We start from the raw sequence: 27,344 nt of genomic DNA on the forward strand, positions 1-27,344 counted from the left end.
ATAGTCATGTCAGGAATTTTCTTGTCACTATCATCATTATCCCACTCCAGAGCATTCTTGAGAGCTTACATCAATGGTGGGTTTCTCCAGTTTTGGTTCACCACTTACCTTTGCATAAACCTGCAATGTGCAGAAACATCAATCCTCATATCCACATAAATTTAAAGTAACACTGCTAATGCAACTTAATCAACTAAAGAGAAGAAGTAGTATCAAAGACAATTCTTCACCTCAGTAATCATTTCACCAAGCTACCTAACTGTAACTTCATTGTTAGGGTTGCCCACATTGAAAATGTGACCATTCGCCCTAACAGGATTTTCCTGAAGAAGATAATATCGCACTACTGGGCAACTTCCTTTGCATACTAAATATTAATTCAATTTATTTTTTATTTTTTTACTTACAAGCATCAACAATTAAGCTTCAATAACATCCTTTATAAAAACAAAAGTTCTATGAGATTCACCACCATCTACAAGCTTGAGTGGCTCACGACAAAGAAGGTTCTGTAACAGAAGAAAAGGATTTGATCACACCAAAAATAGCAAATAAATAGGGAAGATTACAACTACTATCACACATACAAGAGGGAAACTAGAGACCCAAAACAAGGAATGGAAATGCATGCAATCTTATAGAGCACGTTACTTTTGTTTCCTTCCCCCTTTCCACATCATAAAGCAAGATGCAAAAGTGGCATTTCTAATCACCAATGACAGATAAGCGGATCAACCAACCAGAAACATGAAACATGACATCACAGTTTTTTTAAAGAAAAAAAAGAGTATAAACCTTGAACAAATCTGGAGTTCCCAAGAGAAACCTGTATCACTATTTCCCTAACTGCTTTGACACAAGGCCTTATTACTATCATTTCTTTTTCTTTTAACACTCCAATTCTGACCCACAGATGCCAGTATTTTACAACCTAAACTTGCTATTATCATAAACTACCATTGACTTCCTGACCACAAGAACTATTCATTAATATAAAAATTGAATTGGACACAACCATATACAAAGAATGTACAAACCCCAAAAGTTTTACATCCTCATACAAGAATCAAGTAATGTCCAACTCAGAACATATAAGATGATGATGCTATTAGGACCAAAAAAAAAAAATATCCAATACTGTTTGTACCCAAAAAACAATTGTATACTATTAGGAAATAGGAAATTGATAAATTAAGAACTATTCTTATACTAATATATTTATATTCTTAGAAAAAGATGTATAAAGTTATTGACATCAGGCAAGACAAGGACCCAGCTCTTCAACCTCAAGTCCAAGTTAAGTTGGAATCCTAATTTCTTGTTCTACTTGAGACAAAAACAATCAAGGCTTATTGTTCACAATGCTCTGGATCTACAATTTGCATGCTAGCATTAGTATTACATCACAAAATTCGGCATATGTTTAAGCATTAGAGTATAATGCCACACCATCAACACATATATAGGACATATCCAAAGCTGAATTATGCATTCAAACCATTCGAATTACGAAAATGAAGAACTTTATCATAAAACAAACGTGATGAAAAAAAAAAAAAAAGGGAGGGGGGTACCTGACAAAGAGGGCTATCTTTAGGAAGAAAACTTCCAATGGTTTCCTATACACTTCACAAGTAGAAAAGTGAATCAACCGCTTGTTATTTTCTGAGCAGTACTTCACCTAAACAAAAATCATTCACCAAAACGAAAATGTAAGCAAACCCCACATCAAATCTCACATCAACTTCAATCAATTCCCACTAAAAACCTCAAATTTCGCAGTCGAATCCAATTGGGTTGATTTCTTTCCCAATAAACCAAGAAAATAAGAAGGGAGGTCGAAAATAAGAAAACAGCGACAGACCTCCGGTTTGTGTGATGGCAAAGAGAGAGAGAAGGAGAGCGGAGGAGGGAGATGAATTGTCACCGACGAGGGAGATGAACTGTCGTGGCCGGAAAGATAGGTCACCAGTGGTGGTCCAGCGACTGGATGGGTTGTTGGTGTTTAATGAAGCTTTCTTAATTAAAAAAAAAAAAAAAAGATAAGCGAGTGAGGGTAATAATGGAGATAAATAGCAATTGTTTGTTACTTGACAATAACAAAATAGAAGTATGAAACTTTAATCTGTAAAATAAAGTTGTGCCTTATCCATTAGGCCATGAAGTCCCTACCCTATAACCCGTAACCCAATAACACATGCGACTCCACTGGGGATCGAACCCAGAATCTCTGGTTTCGTAAACCAGCGCCTTATCCATTGGGCCATGGAGTCCCCCCACCCTACCCTACCCTCTGCCCTCTGCCCTCTGCCCTCTGCCCTCTGCCCTCTGCCCTCCGCCCTCCGCCATCCGCCCTCCGCCCTCACTCTACCCTCTGCCCTCTACCCTCTACCCTCTGCCCTCTACCCTCATCCCACATCCCACATCCCTCTACCCTCATCCATCATCCCTCAACCTGGTCTCAACCCGACCTCAACCTTCAATCCTAAGCCCTTAAGCCCCACCTAAGCCCTGTACGTCCGTAAACGTGAACGCTGATAAACCCTTAAGCCCCTAAACCAAAAGCCTGTAAACATGTAACCCCCTAAACCCCTAAGCCCCTAAGCCCCTAATCTTCTAAAGCCTAACGAGTCAATCAAACAAAGAAAAAAAAAAAATGATGTCCATCCAAATCATCAATGGTGTCGCAAAATTCAAACTGTCCATCCAAATCCTCAATGTTGTTGCAACATTCCTGTGGTTCACAAAAACAGAAAAAGAAAAAAGCAAGAGCACTATATCAGGGTACTAGAATATTAAAAATAAATATTAAGATCATTAGCAGACTTAAAGGCCCTTTAAAAAATAAAATCTTCAAATTCAGACAATAATCATGACATTAAACATTACAAAGACTACCAAAGATCTTTAATGATCTAAGCAAAAAATGTGTTATTCTCATACTGTGTTATAACATTCAAAAGCTAACACGTTCTACTGAAAAAATGTTGAAGAGAATTGTCTGATTCAGACAAGATCCAAGTTAGAAATTCAAGAAATGACACTATGCACTGTACTCAGAGCAGCTTTTAGAAGCATTTTCTGCATTATGAAATGGCTAACAGACACCCCTTATTTTCTACAATGTTTGACACCTGTTTATAATGCCTAAATATATATTTCGCTTCTGTCTATTGATAGAAAAAGTTCTAAAATTTGAGGACAATTCATATTGTCAAGAAAAATAGATAGGAACTATTGTTATAACATCTTAACAGCGAGTAAAACCTTGCAGTGAAAGTAAAACTAGTAGCATCACTCAACATTAAAATTCAGATCCAATAAACATAAATTTATAAGATTGTCAGTTTTAGTATATGAAAGTACCTCATTTAAGTTGATGCTCATCCTTCGTAAAATTCTCATAAGTCTTTTCAATGAAACCAGGGTACAATAGTCGAATTTCTTCTTCCATACTATCGAAGCAACCATCGTTGAGATGATGCGTGTAAATATTCCTTAGAAAACGCAGCAAATCTTTCAAATTACGCCCATTATATGGCTTTCGTACTAGAGGGCTCCAAAAAGGAACTTGTAAAAGAGGGCTAAAATATTGTTGGCTGAACCTCAGTTCAAATATTCACCGCTCCACTACTTTTCCGATCATTGGTTTTTCATCTTGAAATTCCTTGAAATTCCACCACTGTATTTTGATTGTTGGAATAATCAATCTTGAACTTGCAGATACAAACCCCATACAGCTGCAAAAAAAAAAAAAAAAAAAAAGATACAAACCCCATACTGCGTGGAGGCAGGAAGAAGGAAGACAAGGAGATTGAAGAGAGGCATGAAAATTTCCATAAAAAGCAACAAATCAGAAGTTTCAAAGATTGTAGAAAGAGGGTTCATTTCCTTGATTAGAAGCCAGTTATTACAAAGATAAATAAGCAAACAAAATTTGGGAAGGAACTGATCTTACATGAAAATAGATAATGCTTGAATTTTCAGAGGAATCCTTCCCAACGTCACTCGATCGACGATGACAACGCTAGGACCGGCAGCGACGCAGAGGAGGGGCGCTCGACGATCGGATTTTGGGGGATTAAGCCCAAACCAAACCCCATCATCACCTTCATAGTGCAGATTACAGAGAAACTTCTCATGGAGTCCTCACCCAAAAACATCCCATGGTGACCGGCCGGAGTAAAAAGAGAAGTTGCCGGCGTTGGAGGTGGGGATGCCGAAAAGATGGGAGGGGGAGGAGGTGGGTTCCTGCGATTGTGGCGGCTGGGCCTAGCTCATGGGTTCTTTCATTTTTTTTATGTTTTGGTTTTAAATTATTTTTATCTTTTAACAATAAAAATATTTTAATACATTAATTAGAATAAACCTCAATTACAAACAAGGAGTTAAATTTCGTTTTTTGAGGGTATGGAAATTTTAACACTAGTTCATGAATTTTTTGCCAATATTTCGCCGAAATTTCGTTCCGAGCAACAAACCCACCATTTTTATGTCTATCTTCTCCTTGCCAATTATAAAATCAGCCACTGCGTGATTGGGGAGGAAGGAGAAAGAAGAGATAAGAGAGTGGGGAGGAAGAAAATCAGATCAGGGGAGGGAGAGAGGGAGATCGGGGAGGGACTTGGGAGAGAGAGAGTGGCGCTGGAGAGGGAGGACAGAAGGAGAGAGAAGAGAAGGAGGTTTGATATTATACCATATGCTGACTTGCTGAGTGAGTCGCGGATGCTGAGACAGAAGAAATGAAGGGAAGAAGTGAAGAACTGAAGGTCACGGGATGGAAGCCAGGAGGGAAAGAAAAGGAAAGAAAAAGAAAAAAAAGAAAAAGGAAGAAAAAGTCAAAAAGGAAGAAGAAAGGTTCTGCACAACTTCTGCTCAATGCTCACGCCATCCATCACGTGGAGAAGTGGAAGTAGGATTAGGAAGGAAAGAAGAAAAAAAGAAAAGGAAAAAAAAGGAAAGAAAAAGAAAAAAAAAAGAAAAAAAAAAAAGAAAAAAAAAGAAAAGAAAAAAAGAGAAAAAAAAAAAGTTTAGGGTCAATTAGGATTTGAGATCTTTGGGCAATTGGAAAAAAAAAAATAAATTTGGAGTTTCGTTTGATTGTTTTGGGATTTCGTTTAGTTATCTTTAAACCCTAAATCATAATACATTTCTATATAAAAAATAATTAAAAACTCTAAAGGGTATAAATCTTAATATTTTATATCATATCTTAAAAAATATAGAGTGTATGGGGTTTAATGTAATATTATGACATATAAAGTATTAGGTTTAGTGTATAGATTATAGAGTATAAAAAATATAATAATTTTATTTATTCATTATATTAATTTTATTTAACAGTATTTACCTCCAGCGCGCATTATATTCATCACATATCACATGAAATCTACCATATAATTTGGTTTCTTCAATGTTTTTTATCAATATAGTAGATAATATGTTAAATAAATATATGGTAAAATTTCATTCAAAATTTCCGTATTTTGATAGCAATTTCCATCGTTTCCGTCTAATTTTTATCGAAATTTAAAAATTTTCAAAATTTCCGTCGAAATTTCCATCGAAATTTTCATCGAAATTTCCTCGAAACCCGAAATTTTATTCCTTAATTACAAAGCACTCACTAATTATCAGTGATATTTCAAATTGATCTATAAACAAAAAATTATTTCAGATTGGTCCACTAACTAATAGAAAGCTACAAAATAGTACATACATTATGAATTTCATAAAAAACTATAGTTAAATGTCACTTTGGACAACGATGACGTGTATTTTTTAAATGATGTAAACATCAAATTTGCTCCACATGTAATAATAATGTCATATTGATTAAAAAAATAAAAAATAAAAACTAACAAAATTTTTAAACTCTCTAAAAATATAATTAAATATGACATTATTAATCCATGTGGATTAAATTTGGAATCTAAATCATTTAAAAAATTCACATTAACACTGTTTATACTTGTATTTAATGTTTTTATTAACAAAATTTGTAACGAATGTAGTAATTTGTAAATTTCTATTAATTAATATATTAATCTAAAATAATTTTTTATTCATTGATCAATTTAAAATATGACATATAATTGGTGAGTATATTTATAATTGAGCCTTAGAATAATCAACTATGATTTGTTATAGTTACTTCAGATGACATGTGGGGTGGTGATGGTGGTTAGCAAATTTGGTCCCGGTTTTGTTAGTGTCAGTCTGGTGTACGATATGACATGTGGCAGCGAGGCTTATCAAGACCCATCAGAAGAATTATGAAGGGAGTTGAAGAGGCATGCACATGAAGAGTCGCCCTTGAAAAAAAGGTGATAATAATGGCTAGAGACAATTTTCTAGAAGGAATTTTTCAAAGATCAATTGTTGGAGGCAGCCAAATTAAAGTTGGTGCTTTGGATCTTGGCCAAAAAAAAAAAAAAAGTTGGTGCTTTGGAGAAGGAAAAATTGTGAGGAGAGAGGACTGCTAGGGTTAACACTTTAGATACTGATGCATTTAATGTGGATTTAAATCAATAAAAATGTGGATTCTCTAGTGGGTCTGGGCAGTTTAAAGAAACTTGAAATTGAGAAAAATGAAGAAAATAAAAGAAATTGAAAGGGAAAAATAAAGTGTAAAGATAAATTCTTGGTCCTTAAATAGGATACCTGATTCACATCATCGTCCATTCTTGTCCTTTTTTGGGTGTTTTCTATCATATTCTCTTACAGCCTATTTTCCATATATCTGCAACGAATGTATTCAGAAAATTTATAAATAGAAATGAAAAAAAAAAAAAAGACATTATTGAACTATCTACAACCCTATTACTAATCCGATCACTAATACATGGGCCAACAATGAAGAACAAGACAAAACTACTGTTGAATAAAAAAAATCACAATAAATTTGACAATATGATAGGCCGAAAACAAGAATAAAATAATTAAAATAAAATAAAGTCACACTACTTGGCTTTATTAAAAACGAGACACATCCATGTTCCAAAAAACCAAAAAATAATGGATCTACATTTTATTACACCTTTCTGTTGGCCTTATCTCTTTAAGGAAAGAAACAATAATAACATAAAATTAAGAGGAAAAAAATGCACTCCTAAAATTTAGTGCGAATTTCAGATAACTACCACTGTCCATGCTTAATTTTTTGGCCTCTACAACCACTAAGACATTTTTATTTTATATACAGAGCACTACTCAAATTATGTAGATTTAAGGCCTCGGACTAAGACTTACTTGGTGTTGGTATTGAGGAACCTTTGGTGTCACAATAATGCATATGTGTTAGTGACAGCAATTACAAGATAGCAGAGTTTAGCACACAACATAAAGATATCTAAAATACAGAAAATTACCCCAAGACAGTGATAGATAGATATTATATGCCAATGCATGATGAACAAAGGATCTCAAAGAATAAACATTAGAGTAAATATCAAGTTTGCTTTAAAATTCAAGGCAATTAATAGAATTTATAGTGGATAATTAAATTGTTACATAAGAAAAATTTCTGATCCTAGTGGTAGGTCTTGACCTCTTAAGTACTCTTTTGTTCGCTCTACTTGTCAAATAAACTGTAAGATCAAACAAGACTATATTCCATTATCCATGTGAAGGAAAGAAAGGTGCATATACGAGTTGACCAGATATGGACTAAGACTCTATTGTCACATGTTTTAATTATCCAACCTTAAGGTCTAAAATTTACAATTAAGAAATTTAAAAACAACCCAAAATTTCTTTTCTTTACCCAGAATTTAAGATCAACCTGGTAAGAATTACAAAAAACATGAATTTATTGAAATCCAATCAATATGCAAGGCAAAGAACACGAATTTTGTCAAAGCCCAAGCATAAAAGAAAACAAATAAATATGAAATTCAAAATAAAGAATCAAAATTCATGCCCATTAATAAAAAATTAAAAATTGAACCAAGCCTAGCAAGAATCATGAACAATGTTGAAAAATTCGGAATTCATGTAAAATAAACGTACCCATGATCAAGAGAGACCAACCAAGTCAATAATCATCAAAGGAAAACGCTAAGAGCATGTATAATGGCATAGCTAAATGCTATGTTATACGTTAAATATAGCAGAATTGATAAAAAAGCTCGCTACAATGATATATCTAAATTTAGCATTTGTTATGCTATTGCTAAATTTTCCACTATATATAGCAGAAAATTTAGCAATTACGATTGAGGAACTCAAAAAAAAGGTGAACTCATCATCTAAAAGGTATGGTAACTGTTTAATTCTGTCGAATATTAACTGTTTATGATAATCTGAAGCCGCTTTTAGCACTTCCAAAAACACTCTCAAATAAACGTATGTGTATTGGTAGTGAATCTTTCTAGAAGCTGACATATATTCAATATTTCTGATAGATTTTTATTATTTTATTTTCTCAAATACAAATATTCAAAATTTGTCTCAATTTTAAATATGAATGATAAAAATAGCTAGCTTGATTGAACCCAAAAATTTATTATAGATAGGTAGGCCGGTGTGAAATTGAATACGTTTTGTACTTTGGATGAACTTAGCTTGCACCGGCTGGCTATCTTAGACATTGCACTACAAGAAAAGTGAGGAGTAATCACTAATTTCATGGACTATATTTCAGTAGGTGGCAATTGCTCAAAAATATGGTCAACAAATACTGTTCTTGCATTGACTGCTTAAGTCACTCCCATTTTCGTTTGTTAATCCTAACTAATTTGGGCGGTGGGGGCTTATGGGGTTACTAACTATCACATGCAACCATTAACGCATATGTGAGATGGCTAAACTATTATGAGAGGGTTGCTTATACAGTTGCGCTTAAGAAAAAAATTGGTTTAACTCTATCCCCACTTCTCCAAACCAACCAGCTAGCTTCAAAAAGTGTTTGGTACAGCAACACTTAAGTGATGCTGAGGCACACTCTCCAAGGAGAATTGAATATGCCACCCGAAACACCTCATTTTCAAATTAGTTGCTTCACATATTTTATGCCCAACTATTCAAAGGGATCAAAGAAGCCTGAGAAGGAGATGGGCAACCCACTGTCGTAGTTCGATTTCCACCCATTCGGCACTTGAGGTTTTCAATTAGTTGCTCTGTGTTAATGCAAAAATCCATAAGAGAGATGCAATAACTTAAAATTGATGATCTAGCTGATTGAAAGCCTTGCTGGATGATGAGGTGGACGTTGACTTAAGATTATCAAGACTTGCTTGATTGCTGGTTGGAGTTGATGAGATCTTCCTGCATAAACATAAGATCAAAGGAGAAGGACCGGTATGGTACCAGCCAAATACGCTCCAATGATGAAGTCAATGAAGTGTATTTAAGAGTGTTTGAGTAAAAAACAAGGAAGAACAAGTGATGAACTTGGGAGAATATGGAAGAACAATGCAAGATCTTCTGGGTTATTCTCAGCTGGTTGTGTGTATTTTGGTGGGCTTTTTGTGAGCAAAATTCTGTGTGTGTCTTTGTGCATATAAGTTTGTTTATATAGGCAAAGGAAGTTGTGAAGGTTAAGTTACCTACATGAGGGTGAATGGTTGAGAAGAAGCCACGCGTTAGGCCATGAATAGTAGCATGCACAGCTACCTATCTCCTTTACATTTAATGTTGCATTCAATGCAAGTATGGAAGATCAAGTGGGATGCCCTAATAGTCATGGCTGTGAGCTGGGATGTCCCATCTGTCAGAGATATTTGAGTAAGGCGGTTCGTCCTGACTCCAATCTTCTAGAATGACGGTGGCATCCGAGCCGAGCCGATCACAGATATTGTATACGCAGGTATGAAACATATCCATGTTCGAATCGAACATGGATGAACTGGTTCAGATGGGTCCAACGTATAGTGTAATAATCGCCATTCGACGGCAATATGTTGGTCACTGGATCTTCCTGAGAAGATGATCACCAGGCGTCGAGCCGAACCGAACTGGGATATCCAAGAAAAGATGAACACTCAATTTCTTAAAAGATCCTAAGATCGGCTCGGATTGGATTTGGGGGATTTGTTGAGATGAGCCGATCCGAACCGACAATAAAAGTGTTGCCGAGCTGGTATAGTGACATAGAGGTCCAAGTTTGACCCATTTGACCGTTGAAAAGTCAAAGTTTGAAGTCGGATCTAACCAGCCACGTGTCGATCCATGATTGGTTGTTAAGTCCACGTGGATTTATCCACAAACACTTTGTATTCTCTATTTTATTGTTGTTTTGGTTACCAATTCACAGAATAAGTTTGATTAGTGAGGAATTTCTCAAAGTTTTTCCTCTTATTTTTTGAAATAGGGTTTTGAAATGTAGAGAGGGAATGGAGAGCTCTGAAGCGTTCTCCCAAATCCCGCTGACAACAACCACAACCACATGGATCACCATCACTATCACCACCACTACAATCCTCCTACTCTCAACCAATTCATTCATCCCTTGAAACACCCAGCACCCTTTGTTCTCTCTGTTTCTGTCACTCTCTCACTCCCTCTTTGCCTGATTCATCCTCTTGGTCATTATCAATTTCTGAGGTAAACCCTAACTCCCAATTTCTAAGGTAAACCTTAACTCCCAATTTCTAAGGTAAGTGATTTCTTCAATTCAACATTTTGTCTTTAATTTTAGGAAACCTAATTCCCAATTTCTCTAACTTCTCTCACTACATCTCAGATCGAAAGAAATATTATAATCTTTCTCAGGTACACTCTAACCCATTTTCGTTCTTTCTTCATTTTTTTTATTTAATTGTTTTTACTTAATTAGAAATCTTCTAGGGTTTGTTTATGCTTTTGCATGTGGTCTTAAATAGCTGTGAATGAATTCCTTAATACTATATTTTGAGAAGCCCATGGCAAGGTATCTAAATCTCCCAGTTTCCAGGACCAGGTCCACAATAATTTTGCTAGGAATAATATATCATTTTCAACATCAACTAGGACTATACATTAAGTAGAATCTAAAGTAAAGCTCCCCACTTTTTGGGTATTTCGTACCTCCCAACATATTTTTGAGGCCATAATTTGTTTGATATTGATAATAGATGGTAGAAGCTGAACATAGTTTTGCAAATTGATCTTTTTTAAAACCCATCTATAGATCACAGTAGAGCACCAGTAGCATCAAAACGCAAAACGCCCTAAATTTGCAAGGGAATATCAAATATATATGATTTTCTTTTCCTAGAAGTTTCATATGCAACCTCAAATAAAAGAAAAAAAGTACAATCAGACTTTTCTTATTTTGATGTACTCCTAGTGTCAAAAGTTATGTGCATATTGCACCCAAATGGAATTTTCCCCTCTCCTCCCTCTTGTTAATGCATTAAAGGAGAAAATTGTAGTGGTAAGATTGAAATGGAATTCATTTTAACAAGAACAGTAAGGCTTCAAAACCCAAGAAGGACTAGAATTAAGTATCGTCATCGGTATGTGCAATTTCATTCTTACTAAATGGGCTATATGGCGTTTAATCAATAGGTTGGGTCAAGATAGAGGGTGCAGGTTCAGCTCTCATAAAGGCAAGCCTAAAGACAGAGATAAGATATATAAGTAAGGTGATTTACTTGTACAGTATTTGTTCATTGCTGGTATAAATTAGAGTCTTATCCTTGTTTTGTATCTTTGTTCTTTGTTTTTAATAGACATATGAAGATTACATGACAAGGTTAAATGTTTTATATAAATGTATATAATTCATATGTATTGCTTATAAAGTAATTTTTTGGGTGTTTTTGGTGTTTAATTATTTTAGTTTTTGACATTCTCTCTGTATATGATAATTTTGTGGTATGCATGTTAGGGTAAATTTTTTTTGTTGTCAATTTTCATTAACAAAATGTTATGATGTGCTACTTGTCTTTGTTGATATCTGGACCTTCTATCATATTTCATTTTTCCCTTATTGCTCAGATTTTCATTGGTGGAATTTCAAAGGCTCTTTCATCGAAAATGGTAATATGGTATGATGTTTATGATGCATTTATTTCTCTTTACTTACCAAAATCGCATCTTCTCTTTTAATTTTTTTTCCCCTATGTTCATCAACCTCTTTACTGATTAGGCCTTTTATGCTGCTTTTCTAGCTTATGGAGATCGTTAGTGTCTTTGGATGTTTAAAGGCATACCACTTTGAGGCCGATCAATGAGGAACTTAATGAATCATGTGTTTTGTGGAGGTAATGAAGCACATGTTACAACTCTTGTTAGTTTTGGTTTGTCGTAAATTCACTAGAATGGGTCCCCTGTATATGATTGGAAAAATAGTAATGATAAATGACCTTTTGTGCATTAGAAGTGTTCACTGTTTTTATGGTAGTTGACATTATGCCTATGGTTTAGAAATGATCTTTTGTATAGGGGGAATGTGGGGGGATGTATGATGTAATCTAGATTGGCAGGGTGATAGCTTTATGATCTTTATGAGAGGCTGCGTGCCATGCATCATGAGGAAATCATGCACCTCCAAAGGCAACATGCTCAGATGGACTTCCACTTCAATGGTAGGGTGTCAAGTGCACTTGACAGCTACCTTAGAGGACAGGTTGGCGCCACCAGCAGCAATACTCCACCCTGTCCATCTCAGATGCTTGGATCAGGTGCTCCTAATAGCAGTCCTTATGTCTTTGGGCCATTCACACCAAATGCTACTTTAAGGATCCAATCCCATGTCACTCCAATGTCTCAAAGTAGTACTCTGGATAGCGTGGGGCAGAAGCCAATTGATGTTGAGAGGAGGGCAGCATCTGACAATGGAGAAGAGAGGGAAGCTAATCCATGAGCCAGCTGATATGATCAGGGGCGGATCTACAATGGGGTCAATTGACCCCATGAACCCAGAATTGCTGGGCTTGAGAGAAATTTTTGACCCCATGAAGATTGGGGTGTTACTGGCAGCAGTGGCAGGCAGAGGGGCAAGAGAAGCAAGTGTTTGTGAAAATGGCAGAGAGAAATGAAGAACAGCTGAACAGATTGGTGAGGAAGATGAAGGTGTCAAGTGTCACGTGAGATGCGTATGTTGTTTTTTGAATTCTAAACTTGCCAAAACGACGTCGTTTTGGTAAGCTAATTAAACCAAGTCTGAGTCCAGCCACACAGAAGACAAAACGACAGAAATTGAAAGTCTGAAACCAAGTCTGCTCCTTTACCCGCGCCGACGCCTGCTCTGCTTGGCTGCTTGGCTACTTCTCCCTCGCGACGCAACGCCCCTTGCTGCCTTGCTGGCCTGCTCACTGCCAGCCTGCCTCGCTTCGTCATTCGGCGACTGCCGCTGCGCGACTGCGCCTGCGGCCTGCTCACTTGCTCTGTTGCTCAGCCTGCTCACTTAATCTTGCCCCCATAGCAGAAGGTTCTGGATCTGCCACTGGATATGATCATAGTAAGAATGCTATTTCTAGTATTTTGATTGGTATTTTAGTTCAGTGAACATTCCCTTGAGGTGAAATTGAGTGAACTTGCTGCTTTATATTTAGGTGATGGTCTTGATATATAACATCAAGTTTGGTTAAAGGTGATGTGTTCACTGTTTTGATCTGTCTACTTGGTTCCATTTGGACCTTTTGTTTAGGGGAATGATTTTTAATATGTGATGTAATGGAGATGGCAGGCTGATAGGTCTAGTATGTTTTGGTCAACAAGTTTGGAACACTTGAGTATTTTATGGTATGTAATGGTTGACTTACAATATATAAATATGCAATTGGCTTCAATTTGGTTATCTGGTACAATTGGTTCCATTTTGATTTCCAATTTTGTTTGTAAACTTTCTTGTGTGTCACGTGTTCTTAGTATGAGAGTGAGGCTTGCAAATATTAGTAGCTAGATCCATTGCAAAATGCAGTTCCTAAGCCACTTCAGTAATGAACTGTGCAACTACTTCAGCAACCATTCTCTAAGGTGACTCGATTCAGCCACTAACGCTTCCACAAAACAGTAATGGTTTGATTCATTTAGCATTGGACTGCCACATTAGTTGGCTTGCTAGCTGTCTACATCAATGTCAGGTTTGATGAAGTTAGCCAACCATACTATTTTTGGGGGTGCTGAAGACCAATAGCCACCCCATTCTGTACAACCATCAGCATTTTAGTGACTGTATAGTGGCAATTGGTCTAGCCAACTCAATTTAGTTGCTAATGGAGCAATAGATGTAGGAAAAAAATGGTGAGTGATGCCCATATTTGTTGTAGTGTTGAGACTTGTATCTGCTGTGGAGTAGCTGCACATGCATGGTCTTCATTAATTGCCATAAAGAAATTAGGAAATGAAATAGATACATTAACAATATACCGTACAGCCCTGTCAAGATCGATATGGTACATGATATAATTAAGTTTGGGTGGGTGAAATTTGAAAAAAAATAAAGTCCAGGTCCATCCCATTGTTGAGTCCCAAATGCATGCAGTAGTAGTCTTCATCAACTGGTCTAAGGAAATCGGCACCTCTCAAGGAATCGATCTCCGACTTATCTTCTGGTGCTACTTGTTCTAGATAGTTCCCTTATGCTTAGTGTAACAAGGGTGATTCTCATAAGGGTCTTACACTTATCTCTAGCTTGTGGACATAATACTTGTAAGTTGTAACTAGGGTTCTTGTGGAGTTCATTTATGCTCACCAATGTTGCTACTCCACTCAAAAGCTGACAAGTGATATAACAATTTCGAATTAACAATTTAAATAGAAATTAGAGAGAGAAAAAAATTTAAGGGAGAATTTGAGCAAAATGACGTAACACATTATCACTCATTCGCAATTGAGAATGCGACATTCAAAATATTCCAATTAAGGACTCTATTTTTACTTACGGTTCAATTAAGGACTTTCCGTCAACTCATCCATTAAAAATTTAAAAAATAATTAGGAGTAAATGTGGAAAAGTCTATATTCTTCTAAAAAATAATTACAAAAATAAAAAATAAAACTAAAATAATTAAACAAATAAAACTAAAATAATTACAAAAAATAAAACTAACATAATTATAAAAAATAAACTAAACTAATAAAACTAAAACAATTAAAAAAAATAAAACTAAAATAATTATAAAAAAATGAAACTAAAATAAACTTAAAAATTAAACTAAAACTAAAAAAAACTAAACCCACCACCCACCACCCAGCCCCGGCCACCCTCCCCCTTCCCCCACCCAGCCCCAGCGACCCTCCGCGTGCACAGAGATTCTAATTTCGATTACTTTGTAAGGGTACGTGATATATAGTTATCTCTGTTCCTCTCTTAATTTCTTTCTGCAAGAGACTTGAAACAACTTGAAAAACAAAAAATGAAAACGCAAATTAATTAATGGAGATTAGTATTAGCTAATAGTACAGAAATGCATGGCAGAAATACAAGGCAAATATATAAAATAAATCCATGAATTGGTGGGTGGGTGAATGTGTATCACTCTCTGTGCACCTTTGGCTTTGGATGTGGACCCACGTGCACCACGACCAGGTTCCAGGACGCCATTGCCATTCTTTCTCGCTTTCTATCTCTATGTGGCTTTGATACTTTCAGACACACTAGCTCAGGGAAAGGGAATAATTACCTGATATAATTTTATTAGAATCTCTGTGCAGTGGGAGGGTTGTTGGAGCTGTGTGGGGGAAGGGGGAGGGTCGCTGGGGCTGGGTGGGGGAAGGGGAGGGCCGGGCCGGGTGGTGGGTTTAGTTTTTATTAGTTTTAGTTTAATTTGTAACTTTATTTTTGTTTAATTTTTTTGTAATTATTTAGTTGAATTTTTTTATTATTTTTTAGAAGAATAGACACTTTTACACATTTACCCCTAAAAATTAGTCAAGATCAATTTTTAACGGATATTATAACTTATAACAGAATTGACGGAAAGTCCTTAATTGAACAGTAAGTCCTTAATTGAATAGTAAGTGAAAGTAAAGTTCTTAATTGGAACACTTTGAATGTCGCATCCTCAACTGCGAATAGGTGATAATGTTACATCATTTTGCTCGAATTTTCCCAAAATTTAAATAGAAAAATGGAGGAGTGTTCACCAAGCCAATTGAGTGGCGGCTAAGTAAATGACTGGCCAAGGATGCCTTATACACGTTCACCACCACAATCCGCCACCTTCTTCTTCAATTTCTAAGTACACCCACCAAATTGCTAAGTAAACCCACCCATTTTTGTTAAGAGTACGTACCCACCTTGAAAACTATAAATAGGCATCTTCTCCCCTTCATTTTGCCGCACCCTGATAGAATTAGAACATCTAACCCAAAACCAATTGGTAATGAGTGGAGAGGCCCAAAACTTATAAGCACATATGTTAAGCTCTAGTTTTCCGATGTGGGACATTGCTCCACATTACTCTCAACACGCCCCCGCATGTGTGGCGAGATTTTGAGCCTTACACGTGAACAAATTGTATTGGGTGACGTAGGAGCATGTGTGGTCGTTGGGCCTTACACGCGGATAACCAAGCTCTGATACCATGATAGAATTAGAGCATCCAACCCAAAACCAATTGGCAATGAGTGGAGAGGCCACCATGCCATGTGTATTAGCACCAGTTAACTGAGCAGTAATAGAGAGAGGAACAATGGCTCTATCATTTTGAGAAGCATTTAAAGTAGTATCAAGGATGGGCAACACTTCTAGAACTGGTCTGGAGGAAGTAGCAGTAGAGGTGGTCCTAGAAAAAGATTTAGTATTTCTAGAATTACCTTCTGAGATGAATGGAGAGTCATGAGACACTTGAGGAATAGAATCAGACACAGCAGTATTAGAAACATAAATGGAAGAAACAGGAATTGGAAGAACATTATGAGTGGAAGAACAAGCAGTAGACTCAATAGGAAAAGAAGTAGAAACAATAGGAGGAATTATTTGAGAATAAGGAAAAATTGACTCATCATGGATAACATGCCGAGATAAAAATATCCTATTAGTGGGAATATGAAAACAGATAGCCCCTTTATATCCTAAAGCATAAAACTAACATATTTTCTTGGTTTACAGATCCAATATAAGGCCAATGGTGGTATCTTCATTTCCCAAGCGAAGTATGCTCGAGATCTCTTGACCAAAGATGGCATGTCTACCTACAAGCCTTGCAATTCTCCTTGTAAACCTCACCTTCAAATGGCCAAAGATGAAGGGGATTTACTTTCTGAACCAACTTTATACAGGAGTTTAGTAGGTGCTCTACAGTATCTGACCTTTACTAGGGCTGACATAGCCTATGCTACTAACACAGTTTGTCAATTTATGGCCCAACCTACTGAGATTCACTATGATGCAGTAAAAAAGATCTTAAGGTATGTGCAAGGTACTTTGCATCATGGACTTCATTATCGCTCGGGACTCATGGGGTTAACTGCCTACAGTGACTCTGACTGGGGTGGGAATATTAATGACAGGAGGTCTACAACAGGCTACATTGTGTATCTGGCAGGAAATCCTGTTTCTTGGCAGTCCAAGAAACAAGGCACAGTAGCTCGCAGCTCTACTGAGGTAGAATACAGAGCCTTGGCTAATACCGTGTTTGATCTTTATTGGCTTAAAAATGTTCTCAAGGATCTGCATATCAGTCTTCCTTTTCCTCTGATCATCAGGTGTGATAATCTGTCAGCTATAGCTCTAGGCTCGAATCCTGTTTTTCATTCTAGAATAAAACACCTTGACACAGATTTTCACTACGTTAGAGAGAAGGTCCAATGTAAAGACCTGGAACTGGAGTATGTCTCTACTTCAAACAACACAGCAAATGTGCTCACCAAGGGTCTTCGATCATAGTCCCTTGCATCATCATCATTGCTGCAACCTCAGACTCGGTTCCCTTGTTGAGGTTGAGGGGGGGTGTTGACTGTCCAGCTGTAAATAGCTTAGTGGTTGGAGTATTGGTTATTTGAAGACCTATTAGTGTACGTATGACATGTGGCTGTACAACGTGTGGCTTTAGTTAGAGCATCTGTTAGAATTGTTAAGACATTTTTCTGTTAGCAAGCTTATTAGCTAGATGGTTTTAGCTGTTGCAGTTGTTTTAGTATAAAAGGTCCTTAGCTTCCTTATTCTTGTAATACGATCTGCTCTTAATGAAAACACAGTTTCTTCTTCAAGATCTCTCTCTCTCTCTCTTTTTTCTTGTCTTCTTGATTCTTGGAGATACTGTGATCACACCCCTCACTTGGTTCTTTGAGAGCATCTCTCTCTAGATTACAAGCTTTCTCTTTTTCTCTCTCTAGAACAAGTGTTGATCTACACTTGTTCTTGGGCATATATACCAATAAAGTGGGAGCCCTTAGTTTAAATCTTTTGTTCTCTCCTTAGGACGATTTTCAATCTTGAAGTAGTTCCTAGTTAAGAATTTGGTTGGGTTGTCATCGGACATAACGATCAAATACTGAGTCCACAGTAGGGTAGCTTTGCCGGTTTTTTCAATCCGCCCCGAGTAGGTATTCGGTAAGATTCCCTAGATTCCAAAGCTTGGTTAATTTCTTTTAATTAAGTTGTTTACTTATTAGGGTTTAATCTTGTGATAGTTTTAAGTTAAGGAGGTCTACAATCGGATAAGTGCTCCTAAACCTTTCTTGTCAAGTTGAATTAAGGGCATGATTAATTAGTGAAAGTTAGATTTGTAGTAAAATAGCTAATTATGTACGATATGTTGAATTATAGACTTTCTACAAACTAATTAGACAACTAGGCAGCATACAATTAAAGTAATAAGTTGGATTTATTCAATTACTTTACTTGTACGTTAAATCAAATTTATTTGTTAATCAATCAACTTAATAACGGATTAAGGCCACCCTTTTAAAGTAACCAAACTCAGTGAATGAGCATATAGGCGCTGGACACTTGGTCAGAGCTCCCCCAGCCTCCCAAGCCCTGACCTGGTCATATTGTTGGATTTTAACTGGTTAACCTCCATACTTCAATTAAAATTGGACGTAAGTAGAAACCCTAGGCCCAGACAATACATAAATACGGTCTTAGTAGACTCATTTCTGGAATTTTCAAGGAACGTATGACCGAAAAGAAAAGGTCATGTCAAAATTCTGTCAAACTTTACTTTCAACTGAATTATTATTGGATCTTGGACTTTCCAGTTACCCAAAGAAAAGACAAGGACGTTGGTTTTGTGGAACTGAATCATCAAGTTAAGTTTGGAATCTAGATAGGGAAAATCCTCACACCGTGTCTATGAGACTTTTATTGTGTGTATGTATGATAATAACTATTGTTGCCTGCAAATATGCATTGTTTTTACTTGTCATATCGCTCACATGATTTTTTATTATGATAACCAAGGTATTAAATTTCGTTTTTTTAGGGTGCCGAAATCGAAACACATGTTTAATAATTTTTCGGGAAGATTTCGCCGAAATTTTTGAAATTTCATCGAAATTTACCGAAATTTATCGAAATTATCGAAATTTTCATATTTTCTATTTTCTCCAACTTCAGAAATTCACCAAAAATAGTTCGAGACTCCAAATAATTCACCGAAAAATTCTACGAACTCGTATTGATGAGTACTAATTTCCTATAACCTCAAAATAGTCAAATTACTTTCAAAAAAATAATGAAAAATCCTACTCTTATAATTTAATTCTGAAAAAAAAATAATAATCTCCAAATTCTTGAATTTTCATTTTCTAAAATTCATTTCCACACAACTAAGCTCTAGAACCACAACCAAAGGTCTAAGTTAGTTAAAATAATTTTAAAGAAATTTCTAATTCCTTTAAACAAACCTTAAAACAAATTTGAAAAATTTAAGTAACAAAATTACCATAAGCCAAAATTTGGGTTGTTACACTTAGTGCAGACAAAGCTTGGCTAGGTGAGAGGCAAGGGAAAAAAAGGAAGGAAAGATAAAAAAATAAAAACTGAAGAGAGAGGCACGGGGAAAAAAAGTAAGGAAAGAAAAAAAAAGAAAAAAAAAAAGAGAAAATAAAGGAGGGTTTGGGGCTTTTGGGCAATTGGAAAGAAAAAAAAAAAGGTTTGAGATTTCGTTTAGTTATTTAAAACCTTAAACTTTAATATATTTCTATATAAAAAAATAATTAAAAGTATCCTAAAGGGCTTAAAACCTAATATCCTAAAAAATATAGAGTATATAGGGTTTAATGTATAGATTATAGAGTATAAAGAGTATTAGGGTATATAGAATATATAGAGTATTAGGGTTTATATTTTAGTGTATAATTAAATTATACAGTATAAAGAATATAGTAATTAAATTAGATATCATGTGTGTTTGGGTGGCAGGAAAATAGATGTAAAATGTCAATTTATGATATCAGTTGACAGTTTAAACTGATGTCTTTACAATTTCTAGGAAAAAGGAAAACATTATATGTCAGGTGAAAAAAAATTAGTGATTTCTAATATAGTTCAAAAATCAGCAAAAAAAATAACTGATGTTATTACTTTTACAATATCAGTCGATTTAACATCCGATATAAAATGGGCGATATCTATTAACAGTTTTGTTGTAATAAATGTTCAAGGGCTGAATTGTACATTTTTCTAACAGGAAATTTGAGTTCCTACTTTTGAAAGGAAAAGGAGTTGATGAAAAACATGAATTTTGTGGATCTTCTGTGTTTCAAAAGACATTAAATTAACGAACAACCAGCCTAATAGGTAAGAGCTTAAGAATTAAATTAATGTAGTATGAGAAAGGAAAATTGGAAAAAGAGAGAGTAAGCAAAAAATGTAAAACTTAGGCATGACAGACAAAACAAAATGCTCATCAAACACACCACTACACCTCCACTTGTGAAGGACAATTTAAGCTTGAAGCAATCTTTTTTTTTTTTTTTTTCAAGAAGGTTGGTCACTTTAAATTCTCAAGAACATAAAAGAATGGTTGGTTCTATTTGAACCCCTGATTTGCTCACCTTACCTCCTCATAGTTGACAATTTTAAAATACCAATTTTACCCTTGGAAAAAATAGTTGAAAAAAATTAACTCTGCCCACAGCTTTTCTTGCCTTGCATAATTGATTGTAAAATCCATAAATAGTATCTCACCACAGCTACATGACAAATTAAAGATTCATGCAAAACCACATATTCAAAGAACACATTATCATCCTAATCTTTTACTAACAAGAGTTTCAAGTGACATTCCCGAAAGTACCAAAATGCATATCTCAATAAAAACAGATAGAAAAGAGTTTTCAAAAATAAAAATTCAGCAACCAGTGTTCACAAATCACAATTGTATTCTAATATCTGTACAATGGGCTACTTCTCGAAAGTCAAACTTGATCAAAATCTGGAGCTTGTAATTCTCTGTAAGGTTGTTTGGGATTGGAGAATTGTGTTATGCTGGTGATTGCCTTGGCGCCCATGAAAATTGCCTGTCCATCTCATCAGTAGAGTTTGACATCTTGTCGACTATCTTGTCATACAATATACAATATACAATGTTACGAACTGTAAGGATGCAGGCACATTAATTTTGGCATCTTGTCAACTATCTTGTGAGATAGTCCACATTTGTTGTAGTGATTACACCATCAATGAAACAATGACAAAGCATGTAAGAGCTACTTACATCCACAGAGTTGTGTATATATGCTATTTAAATCTCCCATATGAACTGGGTTTCTGGCAATTACAAAGTGGGTTTTCCCTGTACAAATTCACTATTGCCCTTTAAGCATCACAAGAGAGGAGTCAGATTCCACCAAGTTATCAATTAGGAACCAGGCAACCTTAAGGCCATAAAACAAGGCCCAAAGCTCTGCAGAAAGAATCTCTCCCACACCAAAATAAACTGAGAAACCAGCAACCCAATTCTCATCTGAATTACGAATAAGACAATCAGCAACAGGGCTAAGCCTGGAAGAAGAATAAACGATTTCAGTGGCATGATGCAATTAAATTCTCAAGAATTAATCGCAGACGAACAAAAACTAAAAATTCTGGTTTGCACTCAGTTACATGTTGCATTAATTCTTATCGGCTGAACTTGTACCCTCTATTCTAATCTGTTAATTTATAACTTCAACAATCAATATGTAACAAAACTGATGGGTAGATTTGTTAGTGTCCATAGACAATCAACCCATTCATATTGAGCAAGAAGCATATAAAATATAATTGGCCTTAATTTACATATTTGTTAGCTTCTAAAGCTCCAGTGTAATCTTCATATTCTTTGAACAAGAAGTATATAATATGTACGGATTTTATCAAGGATGTCAATCTAATTTTGCTTAAAATGTAATTTATGTCATTGCAGGCTGCTGCAGAGGAAAAGTTCAAGCTTTGCAGCGTAGTATATCAATCGTTGGGTGCCAACAATATGATCAACTCATGGACTAATTATCTAGCAGGAACACAATTACTATGGCACCTTGGTGACAAAATATAAAAGGCATGCATTTGACTAGAAAATATTAAGTATACTTAGTTTCTTGTGTTTTATTCACTCACATCAAAACAAAACTCTTTAATTAGTTGTGGTTTGCAACAGGAAATTTGATGTAATCTCAAACACAATAGAAAACTCTTTTGTATCCACGATGGAAGACTTACTCGTATAAAAAGAAGGGATCCGGAGGTATGTGAGCATTAACCAAGAAAAAAACCTCGGGCATTGTGTATTAAAAACAAGATGATGCACCAGCCTGTGGTTGACAGAAAAACATTAGATACTCATCAACTGTATAATCCATCACAATCAATAGATTTCTTCATTGATGAAATCATATCAGACATATTTTATCAAAAAATATATAAAACATTTGAGACTTAGTAATGTAAATAGCCAAATTCAGTACCAGCTGGTATTGATTGATATTTCAAACTGCACTCTATGTCTTCTTAATTAGGATTCAAAATGGTTATCAAAACATTTTCTGGTCTCTAACTTGAGAAAGGAAATTTTTGGTGTGAAACCAAGTTTGGGTGTGAATCACCTGGAGTGAATTCAGTCTCTATCTTTATCTTTTAAGAGGTTCAATCTTCTCGTTGTCTTAATCTGCTTAGCCTACTAAGAAACTGTTTCTTGAGTTCATATCTTCTTATATTCTTGCCCATCTGGCATTTTCAGCAATTCTATTGTCTTCCCTTACTTCTGAAATTTCTAGCAATCCTTCTAAACCTGAGTTTAAATCTTATCTTACACATGACTTATCTTATGTTGAATAACCTCAATTCACTAAAATGGAATTAAGACTTGCATTGGAATTTGAACAAACCGTAAACTAGAGGAGTCTACACAGCCATTGGATCTACTTTGTTTCTGAATTTTAAGGAGAAAGAAAGAGTAAGCAAAAAATGTAAAAACTAATATGTCGAAAAAGAAATAGTAAGAGAAATTTGAAACCAGGGGAGATTTCAATCGATTGGATGTCGATCTGTTGAATATGCATATATGTTTGATCAAAGTAAGGGCTTTTAGATTCGCTGCTGAAAAATGAAATTTACAAGCATAGACTGCAGAATTAGTACCTGACTGAGATGGAATAATTAAAGTGGGACCCAATCATCGACGTCGCACATCGATCATATTTGTTCGTAATCGATGTATATGTTGGGGATGTGAGCAATCTTGGGCCAATCTTCCCCTGTCTCTCTCTGGCACCGTTGTTTTAGCAAAGGACAATCCGAGATTCCTAGATAAGAAAGAGAAGTGGGTAGCCCTTCATCTGGCAAGCACTGGAGCTCAGGGCATCTAATTAGAGTCAACGCGTGAAGAGAGGTGAGGTGTCTCAACTCCTTGCCGTTCACGGTCTTAAGATTCAAACAATCGTAGATGCTGAGAGAAGTGAGAGTGGTGGGCAGCAGCCCCTCCTCCGGAAACGAATCTCCTTCGAAGCCGACAAGGAAATCCTTGAGACAGGTGAGTCTTTGTAGACCCCACTGCATACGCTTTGCAATCACTTTTTCGCAATCATAGATATAAAGTGATTGTAATTTTGATGGCAATCCCCCTTCCGGAAATGATTCCAATTCTGGACAATGATATATCCACAGTTTCTCAAGAGATGGGAGAAGGGTGTGCATCTCTTCTGGCAGTGACCTCAGTTTCTTACATGTCCAGATATGAATTGAAGTCAAGTTGGGCGCTTGTAGCCCTCCATCGGGAAAACACACCAAATTTGGGCATTCCTGTATGTCCAATTGAGTGAGGGATAGGAGGAGTTTAGGGCATTGGGAAGTAGCAAGGGATTCTACATTAGCGTTCCTGATTCTGAGCTTTTCAAGCTTTGGGAAGTAGTCTAACGGGAATCTCCCGCTTAGTTTGGGACAATTCTCCAGACGAAGCTTACGAAGATTAGGAAAAGCTCCACCCTCTTGATTGCCTCCAACATAAGACCATTCTTGCCACTCCCGCATACTTTCGAATTTCAAAACTTGCAGAGATCTAAATGGCACCCTTATTCCACAAGTATCGTCACCATAAAACTCAGGGCCTATGGACACCACTCCATTTAAGTCAATAATTTCAAGCTTTCTGAGGGAGGGTAACTGCCCAAGTGGTGGCAAGAAGAAACAATATTCACATTTCTCAAGTTTTAGAGAAACTAGATTGGAGGAAGAATGATCTACTAACCAATCAGGAAATCTTGTAGCCACATAAGAACGGATCGTGAGTATTTTTAGGTTTGTATGAGGTTGGAGGTTGGCAAGCACTTCTCCATCTTTTTTTGAATCCTCAGTATCACCTCCCCATTCCAAACATAGTTGATTGAGATACTTCTTATCCCTCATATTGGCCTCCAAAGCATCCTCGGCCCTCACAATATTATGAAGCCCAGAAATAGAAAGTTGTCCGCGCAAAGACTTAAGCTCCTTCAACTCTGCAATGTTACGCCCAGTGTCTTTGTCTAGGACAAACTCGCCTTCAAACGTTTGTAGATCTCTCAATCTCCCCATATGTGGTGGCATTTTTTTCAACTCTTCGCATCCCGTGATATTAAGATGGCGCAAGCTGATTAGTCTTCCAAAGTTAGTTGGCAACTCAGCAAGATCACGGCACCCTTCCAACAATAACGTCTGTAAATTATATAAAGTACACATCGTCTCAGGTAACTTTTGGATTCCACTCTCAGATAAGTCCAAGTACCTAAGATGCTTCAAGCTACCGATTGAATTTGGCAACTCACCAATATCATATCCTGATAAATTGATCCATCTTAGATATTGTAGCGCGGGCAAGAGATCATGCAGTACACCATATACATTTAATGATGATAAGGGTAGAAAAGTGTGTAAATGTTTGGCCTCATATAAAGCTTCCAATTTCTCTGAGCCATCAGAATCAAGTCTCTTCATACACGAAAAATGACGAGTCTTGCTCACAATGTTGAGAGAGTCATCATTGTTCTCCAACCTAACACAAAATTCTCCGGATAAAAATTTTGCTAAATCATTAACAAGGTCATGCATGATGAAACCACTTGAGGATAGAAACTCGGAACCTTGAAAAAATGACCTTGACATTAGATCATTAAAGTATTCCTCCCCAGTTTCTTCCATGGTTATATTCTTGTTTTTAGGTTGTAAGAGATCTTCAGCCATCCACATCAAAATCAATTCTGATTTTTCAAATACATAATCTTTGGGAAATATTGAACAATACATAAAACAACGCTTGAGATGTGGAGGTAGATAATGGTAACTCAACCATAGAGCCGGCAGAATCTCCATATCTGACAACTCCCATATTTCACTCTTCAGTATCTTTTCCCATTCCTCCGGATCTAATTTAGAGCGTAATAAACTCCCAAGTGATTTTGCAGCTAAAGGAAGACCTTTACACTTTGTAACAATTTGTCTTCCGACTACTTCAAGATCTGGATGTGTATTCACTCCTGCATTTTGTAAGGCATGTTTTGCAAATATTAACCAGCAATGGTCCTCGGAAATTTGCTCTAGACGGTGAATTTGACCAAGAGTGCCCATCCTAGATGCAACATCGTCAATACGTGTTGTGACAATGATCTTGCTTCCATGGCTTCCGTTCTCAAAGGGACGAGTTAAGAGATCCAATTGGGAATGATTCACTTTCCAAACATCATCAAGAACAAAGAGAAACTTTTTCCCCGTCAAAGCCTCCTTGAGATTAACTTGAAGCCTATCTAGGTCTGTGATATGATCACACGTTCCTGAAGTGACTGACCCACAAATTGTTTGTGTTATTTTGACAACATCAAATTCTTCCGAAACACAAACCCATGCTCGGAGGTGAAAATGTTGCTGTACTCGATCATTGTTGTATACTAGTTGAGCAAGAGTGGTCTTCCCAATCCCCCCCATGCCCACAATGGGAATCACGCTTATCTTATTAACGGTCACGTCATCCGTAAGCAATAATTTGATGATGTTGTCCTGGTCCTTCTTCCTTCCATATACAGAGTCTTCTCCCAAAGGCAAAGAAGTTGTAGGTAACCTTGCATATGCATGTAGGCTATCCTTAACATCTTCTTTCAAACCAAGCACATCTTTTTCACTTACAATAAGTTCTAACCTCTCAAGAATCTCCAATATTCTGGGTTCAAGAGTTTTGTCAAGTTCATGCAAGGAAGGAGAAGTGATATTGTGTACCTGACGAGTGCTGCTGCTCCCAGATTCTTCTTCTTCCACCTTGCGTCGCAGGGCTTCAGTCTTGATCTCATCCAACAGGTCCTCTGCATGATGGACAGCATCTTTAAGCTCATCAAGCCACTCCCTCACTCTCGGGTCTCTGATTTGCTTCCCTTCTGCATCATCCAGCACTGCATTCACTGACCACAACTTCATCTTCAACTTCTGGAGCAGCCCAGCAGTGACTTTGTGTCCTCGGATGAAGTCAAGGACCGGACGGGATGTCATCCTGTCAAAGAGAACAGAGAGAAAAGAAGAAAGAACCGCTGCACCAACTTCAAGAGCCATGACTTGTTTGTTTAGCTGGACAGACAGGGAAATGAAAGATAAAGAGGAAAGCTAGTGATCAGAAACAGTAAGTGAAACAATTGTTCAGTTGTGATGTCTGATTCTCAGAGAACGAGCTTCTTGGTATAATCTCTAGATCTATGTTGGCCTCTCAGAAATTCCCTTCTTGCTGATATCTCCTTCGGAAATTTCACTTAGTGGGATTGTGGGAGTGGGCTGCTTTTACATCCCACTACGGCTGGTCAAACAAGGAGAGTATTTTTTTATTTTTTCCAAGGTTTTTTTAGCTTTTCTTCTATGTATAGAATACAAGTAAAACATGTATATATATTACATCTCTATGTAGAGCTTATTTGATTTAATGGATTCTATCTTAATTAAAGATGTAATAAGTGCTAAAAATATAGCCTCTTTTAACATTACTTGTCATGATAAATATATAAATTAATTAATTGATCATTAATTTAGGTGTAGA

At 36.3% G+C, this 27,344-nt stretch overlaps 1 protein-coding gene, 1 long non-coding RNA gene and 1 other non-coding gene across 6 annotated transcripts; 1 reads left to right on the plus strand and 2 right to left on the minus strand.

Annotated features, from left to right (window-relative positions):
- Nucleotides 1-27,344, minus strand: LOC147280118 (putative disease resistance RPP13-like protein 1). Of its 3 annotated transcripts, none has more exons than XM_086250293.1 (2): nt 23,444-27,344; nt 1-120 (listed from the first exon to the last, which is right to left on the minus strand). In XM_086250293.1, the coding sequence occupies exon 1, from the start codon at nt 26,867-26,869 to the stop codon at nt 23,498-23,500; it is 3,372 nt and encodes a 1,123-aa protein (XP_086106419.1). In that variant the 5' UTR covers nt 26,870-27,344; the 3' UTR covers nt 1-120; nt 23,444-23,497. The 3 variants fall into 3 exon arrangements, with proteins under 3 accessions (XP_086106419.1, XP_086106418.1, XP_086106417.1); XM_086250292.1 differs by lacking the exon at nt 1-120 and adding an exon at nt 344-509; XM_086250291.1 differs by lacking the exon at nt 1-120 and adding an exon at nt 22,526-22,617.
- TRNAR-ACG (transfer RNA arginine (anticodon ACG)) lies at nt 2,201-2,273 on the minus strand. Its single transcript has one exon. It is a non-coding gene; the product is annotated as a tRNA-Arg (tRNA).
- On the plus strand, nt 10,591-13,435 carry LOC147280120 (uncharacterized). 2 transcript variants are annotated; one of them, XR_015123556.1, is made up of 4 exons: nt 10,604-10,713; nt 11,491-11,562; nt 11,923-11,972; nt 12,074-13,435. It is a non-coding gene; the product is annotated as an uncharacterized LOC147280120 (long non-coding RNA). The 2 variants fall into 2 exon arrangements; XR_015123557.1 differs by lacking the exon at nt 11,491-11,562 and having other exon boundaries at nt 10,591-10,713; nt 12,096-13,435.

The sequence above is a fragment of the Dryas octopetala genome, chromosome 7 (genome assembly GCF_963921425.1).
Source record: "Dryas octopetala chromosome 7, drDryOcto1.1, whole genome shotgun sequence".
NCBI classification, from domain to species: domain Eukaryota; kingdom Viridiplantae; phylum Streptophyta; class Magnoliopsida; order Rosales; family Rosaceae; genus Dryas; species Dryas octopetala.

Coding starts and splice junctions, on each gene's coding strand:
- LOC147280118 (XM_086250293.1), bottom strand. CDS start 26,869: ATGGCTCTTGAAGTTGGTGCAGCGGTTCTTTCTTCTTTTCTCTCTGTT.